Source organism: Corvus brachyrhynchos, unplaced genomic scaffold (assembly GCF_000691975.1).
Source record: "Corvus brachyrhynchos isolate BGI_N302 unplaced genomic scaffold, ASM69197v1 scaffold408, whole genome shotgun sequence".
NCBI lineage: Eukaryota > Metazoa > Chordata > Aves > Passeriformes > Corvidae > Corvus > Corvus brachyrhynchos.
In genome coordinates, this window is record NW_008239759.1 from 688,491 (window position 1) to 703,437 (window position 14,947).

At 38.1% G+C, this 14,947-nt stretch overlaps 1 protein-coding gene across 1 annotated transcript in view; it reads left to right on the forward strand.

Annotated features, from left to right (window-relative positions):
- The first annotated feature begins 230 nt into the window (after positions 1-230).
- Positions 231-14,947, forward strand: part of AUH (AU RNA binding methylglutaconyl-CoA hydratase) — a 103,857-nt gene continuing 89,140 nt past the window's right edge. The window contains exons 1-3 of the mRNA XM_017742729.1: positions 231-458; positions 3,378-3,452; positions 3,550-3,637. Coding sequence (XP_017598218.1) covers positions 231-458; positions 3,378-3,452; positions 3,550-3,637 — 391 coding nt within the window. The remainder of the gene's footprint in view (positions 459-3,377; positions 3,453-3,549; positions 3,638-14,947) is intronic.

A 14,947-nucleotide genomic window follows, 5' to 3' on the forward strand; every position in this document is an offset into this window, starting at 1 on the left:
GCTACAGATGTCATTTATCTGGACTTCTGGAAAGCCTTTTACAGAGTTCCCCACAACATCCTTTTTTCTAAACTGGAGAGAGATGGATTCAGTGGGTGAACTGTTCAGTGGATGAGAAATTGGTTGGTTGGTGACATCCAGAGTGCAGTGGTCAATGGCTCAGGTCCTGATGGATGCCAGTGACAAGTGATGTGCCTCAGGGGCCTGTACTGGGACCAGTGTGATTTAGTATGTTCACTGATGACATAGATGAAGGGATTGAGTTCACCTTCAGCAAATTTTTAGATGACACCAAGCAGGGTGGTGCAGTTGACACACCTGATGGATGGAATGGCATCCAGAGGGATGTGAACAGGTTCAAGAACTGGATCCTTGGGAATCTCATGAGATTTAACAAAAGATCAAGTGCAAGGTGCTGCACCAAGGTGCTGCACCAAGGTGCTGCAGAGCAAGCTCCGGTATCAGCACAGGCTGGGGAATGAACAGATGGAGAGCAGCCCTGGGGAGAAGGACTTGGGGGTGCTGGTGGGTGAGAGGCTGGACATGACCCAGCCATGGGCACTCACAGCCCAGAGAGCCAAACGTGTCCTGGGCTGCATCCAAAGCAGCGTGGGCAGCAGGGGAGGGAGGGGATTCTGCCCCTCTGCTCTGCTCTGGTGAGACCCCACCTGGAACACTGCATCCAGCTCTGGGGTCCCAGCACAGGAAGGACAGGGACCTGTTGGAGTGGGTACAGAGGAATCATGAATATGATTAGAGGGATGGAGCACCTCTCCTGTGAGAAAAGTCTGAGGGAACTGGGATTGTTCAGCCTGAAGATTAGGCTTTGGGGTGGCCTTACTGTCACATTCCAGTACGTGAAGGGAACCTAGAAGAAATCTGGAGAGGAACTTTTTACAATGCCTTATAGTGATGGGACAAGGTCTTTAAACTGAAAGAGAGCAGGTTTAGATTAGATATTAAGATTAAATTCTTTACTGTTAGGGACTGAAACTGGTTGCCCAGAGAAGCTGTGGATATCCCATCCCTGGAGGTGTTCAAGGCCAGGTTAGATGGTGCTCTGGACAACCTGGTCTAGTGCAAGGTGTCCCTGCAGGGGGCTTGGAACTAGATGATCTTTAATGTCCCTTCCATCCTCAGGATGCTCAGGTCCTGTAGTAATGGCATATCAGAACAAAACTGATTCAAATGTGATTGCAAGGAATGTCTTTTGTATATGTCACTGCAATATGTTGGTGTTCCTTGCAAACCATTTATACTTTCCTCTTGCAATTCTTAATATTTTTTTTCTTACTTAAAAGAGAACAGCTGCGTGGGTGCCATCTTTATCTTTTACTTCTGTAGAAAGAAGCAGAAGTGGTGGTTTTATGTCCTGATACAGCACTGCTAAGATAAATCGACTTGTATGATCCGTCTTCAGGGATCATTTATTTGTGGCAAAGATATTTAAAGTGCTTTAATGTTAACTGGAACTTCCTTCTGAATACACTATTGGTGGTGGTGGAGTAGCAGTCTTTGGGCTCCAGTGGGGAGAAGAAAAATTCAAGTGTCATCAAGTGTCGTTGCCATTAAGTATAACATGCTTCTGAAAAGGACTCTATTTCCTGACTGAAGTATGGTTTGGGATAATAGCATCTCTAGTTTATTCAAGCATGGTATTTGTAGTGCCTGAAAATCTAAGTGAAGTCAGGGTGAAGGGTCTTTTTGTTGCTTTAACGTGGGATGTTGCTTTTGCCTAATCTACTTGTGTTGAACATATGGAATATTTGAATATGGAGCGATCCTCCTCCTAGAGAAGAAGTTGTAACAGCTGAAGAAAAGTGCTACAGCACCACTCCTTTTTTGCTTAACAGAACATAAACAGATTCCTATGTAAGTGCTGAATAATGACCTTTGCAGGCGGTCCTGTATACCTCCAGCCATAGGGATAAACATGTGGGAATTCAGGCTTGTAGAACAAGGGAGTGAAGGTCATTTGGGTTGTCCTGGCTCCTCTCCACTTTTAGGAGGTATCTATACTTAGCAATTGACTGTACCTTAGGAGCAAGAAAGGGAGGTATACTTTATTACTTGCATTCGACGCCATTTTTATTTGAATCTTGAGAGTGGCAGCTGGCAAAGGGAAGACTTTGTCTTCAAATTGGTAACTGCAGAAGGAACAGGAACTCTTTTCCATCTTATCTTGTGTGCGTGTGCGTGCACATACATGCAGAAGGAAGCAGAGGAAGGGAGCTCAAATGGGTCAGTCCTTAGGGAGGACAGGTTTTCCAGAAATAGAAGAAGCAGTATGCACTGATGTGACAGGGAAGGCTATGAGAGCAAGATTATGTATAGATTGCACATTCAAAGCTGAGTGGTGAAGTAGTAATCACCTGGGAAAATAGTGAGTTTCTGGAATTTGTTTTTTCATCCTGTAGGCTGATGGCAATATTGTGAGCATTTTTGTTTGAGATAGAGCTCCCTTTCTGCCTTTCATTCCTGGTCCATGCCCTAGTCCTTTTTCTCCCCTTATACTTGTGTTCTCTGCATAAAAGGTCCTGATTGATAAAATGTTACCAGGGCAGGGTCAGGGCTGTGTGCTGGTGTTTTGAACTTGGGCGGTTGTGTTGGGTTCAGGCAGTAATTGTCTAAAAGATTGCTATAGCCATGGTAAACTCAGGCATTACCAAAGTAAACTTTTCAGAATTTTCCTGTTTGATAATCATGCCTGTTAAGGCGAGGGGGGCAAAATAAAGACAATTTTTGTTTCTGCTGCAACATTTGAACCAATGCACAGGTAATCAGTCAGTGAGACAATTGATTTGTAACTGGACTGAGGGAGCTGTGAATGTGTCTTTGGAGCCATGTACCAAGCATTCAGCTTGATTTTTGTGTTCCAGGAGAGAATTTTTGTGTGAATTTTTTCCTTTTTAAACAAAAATACAAGTTTCCCATTGGTGGCATTCTTTCTTTGTTTATGACTTCCTTTTACCTGTATAGGAGTTGCTAGTCTTTGCTGTGATAGCACTTCATTTTTTAAGAAGTCTCTGGAGACAGGCTCTCTAAATATGGAAATATGCTTTCCAAATAAGCATCTTTCCTGATTACATGTCAGCACTTCATGTACAAACATAAAATGTGTAATTCTACTTTCAACCTTTGTAAGGACTGCTTCCACATAAAGGTGTTAGGGCCATATTTTTGTTCCTCAAGTAACTGTAATTTCTGTTGAGTATTGAAAAGTATAGATCAGTTTATTTTCTTTCAGAAACTCAATAGTGATTACACTAGCATTTTTTTGCAGTCCTCAATGCCTTTTGCATAATTTCAAAATAATAATAACTTACACAGATGAGACATATTTTACTACATTCTAACGATGATATTATTTTTCTTCCCCTCCAGGAATTGTGGTGCTTGGATTAAACAGATCTCATGCCAAGAATGCACTTAGCAAAAATCTTGTAAAAATGGTAAGTGAAAAGAACAGTTTTTAGTATAAAGGTGAAGTATTGGAATGAAGCACTTTAAAAAGTGTTTGGTTATTGCCCTTCCTCCTTTTCTCTGTAGATGTCAAAAGCTGTGGATGCTTTGAAATCTGATAAGAAAGTACGAACTGTTATATTCCGGAGTGAAGTCCCGGGGATATTCTGTGCTGGTATGCAAACTTAATTTTCCTGAGAAGCTGGAAATCTGTATTCTCTTATTGCACTAAAAAAAAAAAAAAAAATTAAAAAAAAAAAAAAAAAGGCCCAGATTCCAAGGAAACATGTTTTTTTTGTGTATTGATCTCAGTATCTCAGTAGCAAACAAAACATTTTTGTATGATTTTCCTCAATTGCTAACATGAATCAAATATTGGGTTTATTCTTTCTGTGTCATAAAGTATTTCAGAATATATAATAGTTTATCCATGATGGTGAAAAATAATTTCATTTATCTAGAAGCTCTTGTAGGTATGTCAGAGTAAGGTGCAAATAATTTTAGAGGCCATATAAAGAGGCTTTGTAGAAAGCTGTATCAAACCTGTATTTAAATGCATTAACTTGAACTTTTAATGAAAGAAACATATGTAAACATAAAATTTCATTATGAATATGCATGTTACTGCAGGCTGAATGTATTCTCAAATTAAAAACAAATCCAAACAAAAAGCACACACCACAGCCTACATATCCAACAGTTACATGCATCTTGCCAAAGTGCTCAGAAAAGCAAAAGCTCTCAACTACCAGATGCTGGGAAGCAGAATTCGCTGACATGTCAAGATCAGTTCATACAGCAGTATGTTTTGTGAATACCAAGTGAATAGTCTTCTTATTTAAAAATGTTTCAACCAGTCTTACTTTATTCAAATTTAATTTAAATTCATTTGAAACTGAAAACAGGAAATAGAAGTAAAACAGTTTGTTGTTTCTAATATATTAATAGAACTGTCAAGAAATAGATCAGTTCTGAAATTTTACTTTTCTGATCATTTCTTTAGTTATGCTTGATAGACCCAAATAACATAATTATTTTAGTTTTAGATGCAAAACAGTTTTTCCAATCTTTAAAATATGTAACATACCTAAGCACTCTTAGTTGCATTTAAAATTCTTTTTTGTTGCTTTTAGTAAGTCTGTTCTCACACAGATACAGTTTGTCACTTACAAGACTTGTGAAAATACTGGTCTTGGGAGAAAGGGAATAATCAATTCAGTACTTAGTAATACATATACATAGGTTAAATGTATATATATTAATCAGCATATTTAATTTAAAGGTTGTATGTTGTTTTAAATCAAGAAGTTTTAAGTTTGAGTCATCTCAGTAAAAAAAGGTTTAAAAACTGTAGTTTTTAAACTGATGAAGAATGTAGTATCAGAGCAACACATGCAAATGGTGTTTCAAGTTAAATGTTATGTACTTGAAATAAAAACATGGCTGTTGGGTTTTTTTAACGATTTTTTTATTTGACATGCTTGAATTTTGTAGTAGTGTTGTATCAGAAATAGGGGAGCAGAAATACTGATTTTGAGGGAGACTATCTCAGGTATGCTACTATTACTGTACATGTGAGCTCCAGGTACATCTCCAGTATTCTTTGTTAGCTGTCTCTTCGGAGCTCTTTTGGTATTAAGATTTAACATAGTCATTGGTATTTGTTTGTCTGGCTTAAAAAATCAAGCAATTCAGAGTATGTATTAGCACATAACAATAAAGAAGATATAAGGACATTAGGAAAGAAAATTAATCCTGAAAAGAAGACTGTGAAAGACAAGGGCTGGGTAGCTATATATGAATCTTAAACCAGACAGTTGAGATAGGGTGTGAGCTAGGTGTCTGTAATTTTAAAATAGTGATGGGTGAAACGAGGTTCCTAAGAGAGGAGATTCCTGTAGCTGAACAAGTGAAATAATGAATGTTCCAACAGTGGTAACCAGAATACTTGAGGCAGAGTTTGTTAATGAAAATAGGCAAAAAGTGTACAGTGGATGGATGGATTGCTTCATTAGGTGACTTTAATGGGTGTCTCTAAAGAGAATAATAATAGAGGAAGCATAGTGAGATCTGGAAAAAACAGGTTAACAGCTTAGGGAAGTAAGATGAAGAGAGGAACATACTGGATGTAAAGAAGGCATTTTCTGGAGGGGACTCAGAAAATTCAGTAGAACAGAAGAAAGTGTTTTCAAACTTAAATGTTAAAGGAGAATGTGTTGCTTCAAGAACATTTAATTTCCTTAAAAAATGCAAGGATCATCTTGTGAAATGTCACATTTTCGTATGCCTTATAGTGCTATTTAGTTAGGCTAAACCTGGGATGTTTTTATTTCTTTGTATTTCCTCAGTAATGTTTTCTTGCTAACATGTAAGGGAATGTATGCTTTTAAAAATACACTTTTATGATTATTTTTTGGACCACCATCTGATGTTTTACAGACCACATATTGGGAAACTTTGTCCTAGAATGTAGTTCCCTTTTATGTGTGGAATGAAGTCTAAGATTGTTAAATCCTGACATTCCTTAGCTATCAACAAATATCTGTGAAAGCCACAAGCCAAGTGTCTTGTTTCCTTCTAAGGCCTAGTCCACAAAACATGACATCCAACCATTTTTCACAAAGTAACAGTGTGGATGATTAAAAGATTTGAACTCTGTTGATGCCTGATGTAGATTTGGGTGATTTCAAGTTACGGAATTTTCACGTGGTGAAATGGGAGTGGGACAAAACTGGAGTTGTATAAAAGTATGTAGAGATGTGCCAGAAAACCTACTCCTTCATTTCTGCACAAAAATTCACTTTGAGTCTTCACCTACTCTTTTCTTTGTGTCTCCTTTTTAATACTTCATACATCCATGGGTGCAGAAAATTCCTCATTAATGCTCTAGCACTGATCAAAAGGGACACCCAGAAGTCAAAGACTTGCGTGTCTGGTGTTAAGGATGTCTGTGATTATGCGTAGACTATGTCTGTGAGTAATTACGTCTATCATGGCTTCTTGTGCTTCCATTAGAAATGCTCTGGCACTGAGTCACTTCTTGGCTCCTTTCTTTCTCCATCTGAAACCAAATAAGTAAGGTATTGGCTTTTCTGGAGTGAACATGTGAGACCAGTCCTAGCTTATGTAAGTTGTGGCTGAGTGCTTGCCCCATTCTGCAGCTAAAGCAGGTGAATACTCTGTACAGGGATCTTTTTATTTCCCGACAGTGTTCCATTCTTGAGGAGGGCATAGGCTTATGCATGGAATAAAGCAGGTGTGCTATGGGTAAAGTGTCTGTGATCAAGTAGTCATGGGCTGTGCTGTGTTCACACAAGGGGCCAAATTACATTCACATAGGCAGTTTGAATAGCTTGATTTTTCATTATTAATATAATTTTAACATATGTATATTAGTGATATTACTGAGGCACTTTTTGTGAGCAGATTTTTAGGCTTTTTCATCTTCAAGATATTTCTAGAAGTAAGAATGCACAGTTGTGTTGGGTGATATGGTACTGTGAGGAAGAGAGGAGGCAGTATCCACAAGTTGTTGCAAAACCTAATTTTGTGTCAGTATGTTCACAGAATGGATAAGGTTGGAAGAGACTTCAGTGAGGTCATCTGGTCCAACCTCCCTGCTCAATCAAGGTAATTCTGGAGACAATCTTAGAGCTTCTTCTGATTTTAACTACATGGGGTCAAAAAAAAGGTACAAATAAAATACACTGCTTAAGAGTACTTCTTTTGGTTTTTCAGATAGTGTTTGATTATGATTTTGGTCCGAAGAGTTGAACAGGCTAATACTGCACCTTAAAGCTTTTGTTGTTCAATTTTCTAAGGCTTTGAATAAAAGCTAAAATAATATTTATAGAACTTCTAGTTGTAATAGAATTTACCTTGGGAAATGTTTTGGCCGAAACTGAAGACTGCTGCATGGTTCTAGGTCTCCTGTTTTCTCCTACTTTTTCCCACCTCACCCACTCTTGTCAGTGTATTTGATGGCATGAAATAGGGATTATGCTATATGTTGCAATTGAAAACTATGGATGTTTGAGATCAGGTAATATTCTTCCCTTTTTAAACAGTTTTATATGTTGATGGTTATAGTGATTAAAGAAAGATGCTTTTTATATTCTTTTCCTTCCAACTTTTCGCTTGCTGTTCATTGCATTGTTGTTTTTCTTGGTACTGTCATGTTCCTCCAGCCCTCTTTTCATGTCCTGTCAAGAAGGCATTGAAAAAACATACTCCTCATGTATTTGTCTCAGGCAGTAACTTACTGGCCCATAGTCCGTTGGTTCAGTTTACAACTCATGCTATTAAATAAAATCCCTTGCTACTGATTTACCATTCAGGGTAGTTCCTCTGGTGCCTGAACAACCAGGACAGTTGCTTAACCCTCACTGTCCAAATCCAGTCAGGGATCATTTCTCTTAATAATTCATGTGTGAGTTGTTGTCAGTTTCCCTGCATCCATCACTCATCTGTTGATACAAGAAAAAATCCTAGTATCTCATAAAGGAGAAGAAGGACTAGAGGAACACACTGCTCCTGGATTTTGATTTGCATGAGAGAGTTGGGAGAGCTTTCTGGGGAAAGATCTTGTAACTTTTTGAGACTTTTGTAGTGACTTTGTTTAGAGTGTGTTTAGAACAGTCTCTCTTCAGTATTGTTTTTTCAAAGTGATCTGGACTGTATGAAATAGAGGTTGTGAGGTTGATGGGTTATTTGCTTTGTATATGTGTGCCTACAAAGAGAGCTTTGGAAAAATTTTTACTTGACATATTTGAAAAATGTTCTTTGGAGACCTTATTTCAAAAATCTTTGAGACATATCAGAATACAGACAGTTAACTCTTTGCTGTTGTTGTAACAGGCTTTCAAGTCAGTTTGAAAAATTTGGGTATTTGAGCTCTTTAAACCACTTTGACCTAAAAGTTGCTGCAGCTTGGCCAATTCCCTTCTTGGAAAAGCAGAAGTAATCTCTCTGCCAGAAAAAATTCACCATTTGAATCTGTGGTGTGAGTAAAGCCAACCCAAAGGCTTTTCCTGTTGGCATAAATTGTCTGCATCAGAATTTTGTTTCCAGGGTTAAATTGGCTGTACGGAGTCTAATTCCCAGCTGCCACTTCCAGCTGGTGCAGTTTTTCTGGCAGAAGTTTATGAAGCAGACAAGCCGGGTAGAGCAGATCCTTGAAGACTTCTTTGTTTATGGGGTTTTGATGTGGAAGAGTAGAGGAGTTTCATAACAGGTCTCAAGTACTTGACCTACTCTTATTTTTATAGAACTAGCAGGAGTAGTAGGGAGGTATTACTGTGGGTGTAGTCTCCTTTTTTCTTGCAGTCTCTGTTAAACAAGCAAGGAGAAAGTGTGTACTTTCCCGGAACATACTTGGTTGTCCAGATTCCAGCGCCTGCACCAGAAACTGAGAAGAGAGTTTGTGTATTACTCTGCTCTTCCCTTTTGAGCATTCAGATCACACATGAAAATATGTTAGTGTCTTCTGAATTTCTGTTGCTATATGTACTTTTCATTCTCCCAAATAAATGCCTTTTGATGAAGGCTGTAGCTAGGTTCTTTTCTCTTTCTCATTCCAAGCTTTCACCAGTGTTCAGACTCCAAGTGATGTTAGCTGCCTGTAGACTATTAGGCTCAGTGAGAGTTGCATTTTTCCTAGAGCAACATCAGTGACGTGAAATGCGTCAGGTTGGTCAGCCATGCAGCCGCCCTGTCTTGAGTGTGTGCACAGTCATCTGTTACCTTTGGATTCTACAGCTTGCATTTGTTTGACAGATGATTTTGCTTCTTAATTTTGTTGTTGTCTTTCTGGAATGACTAATTCCTGTCATGATTATCTAGAGCACAAGTTGAACAACTGAACCAGTAAAGAGTCCAATTAGGATTGTGGTTTGATCCTCTAGTCTATATACAGAAAAAAATCCCTGTAAGAAAAACTGGTTTAAAAATCTTTCTTTTGGAATTACCTCAGTAAGCTAACTCCAAATGCTCCTCTACCTTCTACCCTGACAACACATACTAAATCCCAGAAGAAATTGGAATGACAGTGGATTTTTCAGTGCTAAAAAATGCAAATAAGAGTTTTCCAGGAAGTTTTTCAGTAAGAATATGAAAATCTAGCTATGTTCATTTTTTTTAATTTCCAAAAGACTGATCCATTCCTGATGAGGAAGCAGGTACAAGGAACGTGATAGGAAATTGGGTGGGACTGTACTTAACAGTGCAGTCTTCAAATCAGCATCTAATCAACTGTAAAATTTTAAGCTAAGAATCACTTGTCTGTCTTCTCATTGGTCATTGCAATACCTTACTTGAGAAAATTATAGACCTTGGTTTTCATTTGTTCGACTTTCTGAGAGTTGTTCTCTAGTTGGGAATAGAGCTTTTAAACCAATGTATTCAGTTCACATGGGCCTTTCTGAGAAGAGACCAGGAGTTGTCCTGGTACTCAACAGAGCAAGCTGCAGCCATTTTGAAAACAGACCCTTGACTGCCCGATGCTGAGTCTTTAAGTGATGCTGGTGGCACCTCTGTGATAACATATATATTAGAAATTGTAAAGAACCATGTGCAGCAGCCATGAGGGCAGAGTGAGAAAAAAACTGCAAGAGGAACAGCCATGCAGACACCCAGATCAGTAGCAAGGAAGGGGAGGAGGTGCTCCAAGTGCCAAAGCAGAGATTCTCTTGCAGCCCAAGGACAAGACCATGTCAAAGCAGGTTGTCACCCTGGAGCTCATGGGAGACCAATCTGGAGCAGATATCCACACTGCAGGCCATGAGGAATGCCATGCTGAAGCGGGTGGACACGCCTGATGGAAGCTGCAGCTCATGAAGAGCCCAGTCAGGAGCAGGTTCCTTGCAAGAGCTGTGACCTATGGAGAGCAGCCTATACAGGACCAGATGTTCTGGCAGTTGTGGCCCATGAGGGACCTATGCTGGAGAAGTCTGTTTCTAAAGGACTGTGCCCTGTGGAAAGGACCATGCTGAGGAAGTTCTTGAAGAACTGTCTCCCGTGGGAAGTCCTGGGAAAGTCTGTTCTGTTTTGGAGGTATCCTGTGCTGGAACAGGGAAAAAGAGTGAGGAGGAAGGAGTGGCAGGGATGAAGTGTTATGGTCTAATTGCAAGCCCCATTCCCCCCTCCCTTTTGCTCTGCACAGCAGTGGGAAGAGATGGGGGAGTTAGTAATCAAGTTAAGCCAGGAAAAAAGGAAGAAGGAACAGTGGGGAGAAGATGGATTTATTTTGGTTTTTGTTTCTCACTATCTATCTTTTATTGGCAATAAATTAAATTTATCTTTCCTAAGTCCATTCTGTTTTGTGCATGATGGTAGCAAGTAAGTGATCTCCCCGTCTTTATCTTGATCCATGAGCTTTTAATTATATTTTCTTCCCTATCTTACTGAGGAAGGGAACTGGCAGAGAGCCTGAGTTAACCTACCACATCCAGTTATTATGGATTTTTCAAAGTAAGATTGAGGCAAGACCTTTATTCTTAAAGAGCTCTAAAATTGAGAGTGGATTGGTTATATAAAGTCTCAGAGGTTCTTGTATAAAAAATGGTCTAAAATAAAAGTAGTCAGAAAGATTTCTCTCCAATTGAGTGAGTAGTGACCAGAGCTGTATAATAAGTACGGTACAGAAGCTAAAGTGGAATAACTTCAGCAGAAACGACTAAGTATGTAACTGCTTTGTTCTTTTTCCATCCCTTACTTGAGGTGCAGGATTTTTTTCTTAAGGCTTGTGCATGACATATGTTTAGATGACTCTCTCTTCCTATATTGTGTGCTCTGAAGAGTTGTGTATGAAATACTGTGTGTCCTCTAGTTTTGAAGTTCTCTAATGACAACTTCAGTTTAGTTACTCTTTTAGTACCAGGAGCAATTTATAAAAACATTACATTTCTGTCTCAGAGGGATTCCATTCTTTCACTGAATACAGACAGTTTGAATTGAAAGTACTTCCAACCACCGTGTACTTATCTCCTGTGTCAAATATTTCTAAGGGTCTAGTGGAAGTAGAGACAACTTTATTCGTAGCTAATATTGCGATAGCATAAAACTTAAAAAAAAAAAAAAAAAAGTTTCTGTTAATTGGATGTATTCAGCTGTGATGCTAGTTGTGGATATTTCCATGCCATTTTTCTTCCTTTTTTGGTCTTGAATGAGCTGTAGACCGTAGCTTACTGTGATTTGTGAGCACAAAATAAAAACCAAATTTTAGATCAGGCCATAAGTGGAAGGATAAATTATGAGCTCCAGCTAGAGAGTCATCTTTTTTAGCAGTATTTTTCCTTGATTGATGCAATTTTGAGATTTGCTTTTTGAAGTTGATGAAACAGAATATCTGACCATTCCTTCTCTTTTGTGGCTTGTGACATCTGATAAAAAATGGAAATGTAAAGGTTTATTTATTCCAATAATACAAGCATTCTTCTTTTTCCTTCCTCAGGAGAGTTGAAGCCATCTTGAAGTTGAGATCCATGCTATTACTTAAAGTTTATTAAAAAGATCTGAACCTGTCTGAGTTGGTCCTCTGGTTGTGTAGTGAGCTTTGCCAAACAGATTCAACATTTTGTAGAGAGTTACCTAATTTGATTGATCAGGCTGGTGTTTTACTAGTATAATATTTACCAAAGGCTGGACTCTAATACAGTTACATGGAAATACAGCACCTACTTCAGGTACTTGAAATCTGGGATTATTTTATGTGATGGATATCTTTCTTTAGAACTAATTTTGAGGAACAGAAGACTATACTATATTTGGTGTCATTCAGCTGGCTTATGTGTTCTGGGAAGTACACAAGCAGAATTAAGGTGTATCTTTGGCTATTGGAGAACACAGTGAGGGTGTTGTAAGTTTTACTTACTGATTACAAAATAATATTTTAAAAATGTTTTCTGTTTTAATAGTTTAACAAATTGTTCTAGGCTTTTAGTCCATTGCAACAAATGCACGCAACAAATGTGGTATTTTCTGGAAATATTTTTTCCAGTGAAAGCCACCTAAAATATTTGCTAAATTCTAGGTAAAATATATATTTCTGAGGTAGTGGTATTAGGTTAGCTCTTTATCCAGAGGAGGGTAACAAGAAAAGGAATGACTTTACCAAAGCCATTAAAAATTATAAAAGCATGGGGAAAATTGATCAATTTGAATGTCTAAAATTGTTAAATTGAAATATTAGATACAAAGTAATTTGTTATGTCTGGAGAAGTAGTTATAAAGCATAAATATATTGGTGATAAGAGAAATTTATTTGTTTGGATTCTGTATATGGCAGTCAGAGTTGTGCTCAGGGTATCCTCTGAGTAGCTGTGTAGAAAACCTAGGGAGACAAATGTCTGAAGGAAACAGTTGGCCATATTTGAGTTCCCTTCCTACATCTTGTTTATATTATGTGGAGTAAAAATTTTGGAGGTGCAGCTTGCTTTTTATAATGGTAAATAGTGGGTTGGAGTCTAACTTCACAGCTAAGACTTTTATAACCAAATGACTAAAGTCATTTAATGAATGAAAATAAATATAACCATATAGCTTACAAATAAGTAAATCAAGTAGGATCCTGAACAACTGGAGAACTTCTGAAGTTTCTTGAGATGCTTGAAATTGACACAATGCTCATCTTTTGGATTGTTACAGAAATGATACAGAAGTCTCCAGAGTAGACATTTGTAGTGACTTGCTGTCCAAACTTGACACAGGCAGGAACGGTGAATATCTGCGATATGCACCTTCAGCACATCCCAGGATTTAAATAAAAGTGACATCTTGATGATTATGAATCAATGAAAGGTACCTCACTGGGGTACCTCACCTGAGTACCCAGAAGAGAGAAACACACATACAGACCTTACTTATAATGTTATAATGAGTTTTCAAATAGTGAAATCTTTTCTGGAGTTGATTTACTGACTAAATTAATATGAAAAAAATACTGGATGGATGCAGAACATTTATGTTGGGAGAACTGTGTTCTGCAGTGGTTGTCTCTAGGTTGTTGAACAACTTGTCTTCTCATTTTCTCTAATAAAGAGGCTCTGCTTTCTGGATATAAAATATATAAAATCTTTTACATAAGTATTTAGAGAATAATCAGAAATGCTTTTCCTCTGTACTTGTTTGTCGTTTTTTTAATATGCTTCTCAAGGGTTTGGTCCACAGATGTCTTTGGTGATGTTGCTGGCTTGTTGCAGCTTTTGCTGCTTGGAAATGTATCTTTAATGGCTATGTATGTGCTGCAAGTGCAATGCTTTTAATTTTTGGTTTAAAAACAATTGTTCTATACTATTTCTATCAGGTTTATCCAAAGCCATATTTTCTAGGTTGCATAAGTAGATGAATTCCTGTATTTCATATCCTTGTTACAGTTGGATTTGACTTTTGGTATGTAGTCCTTGTGGTACTGCTTAGGACTGCTTGGGAGTTGTATTGAATTTCATGTATAGGTACTGATATGCATCACACTTTTTTTTCCCCTCCTTTTTTATCTTGTATCATTGAAGCATGTAATTAGAAGATTATTGACATACATGACACCATGTAAAAAATTCCCATAATTGCTTACATGTTAGAGATATGTCGATGACTGTCATAAAGAAAGATTTAACTGGAAACTTGCATAACTGTCACCAGACTGCTTCTGATGTTTGTGTGTGGATCAAAATGAGAGGACTGTGGAATTCAGTGCTGCTGAAGTCTTTGATTTGGTAGGGTAGGCTAGTGGGGAGGCTGCTGTATCTGATCAGTTTTGTTTCCGTGGAAGTGAGTAAAGTCTTCTTGAGATTCTCCTGTTCAGAAATAATATTAGTGTGGTATAATTTGTCATCTTTGAGCAAGCTATAGTCTGTGTCCTGCAGGTGTATTAAAACTAGATAACTGTTGACTGAATATCTAAACTTTAAGCTCTTTGAAGCCACAGGGCAGTTCAAATGAGTCCTCTGATAACCTTGTATATATCAGCTTTCAGATTTCTGTACCTCTCTGTAGCTATTTTGAAGTATTTGAGTTTTTTTTTCTGTGGTTGATGTGTGTACTAACAAATGTATTAATTACTAGTGGTCTTATCTTTAAAACTTGTACTGGGCATGTCTGGTTTAGAGTTCATTTTCATGTAGCAGCCCATATGGTGCTGTGTTACAGATTGGTGACCAGAACAGTGTTGAAAAGACACCAGTGTTTTAGTTGTCACTGTACAGTGCTTGCACAACATCAAGGTCCCCTATGCTTCTCACTGTGCCAGTCAGTCAGCTGAGGGTAAGCAAGAGGCTGGGGCGCGACACAGCTGGCACAGCCAAGTTGAATTGAGCAGGGGAATATTCCGTAACATATGACATCACATTCAGCAGTAAAATTGGGTAGTTGTTTTTCCAAAATAGACCTTGCTCAGGACTGGAGAGACATTGTTCTGCTGGTGGGGAATGACTGCTTTTGCATCATTTGTTTTCTTCTTTTTTCTCCTTGTACTTATTAAACTGCTTTTATC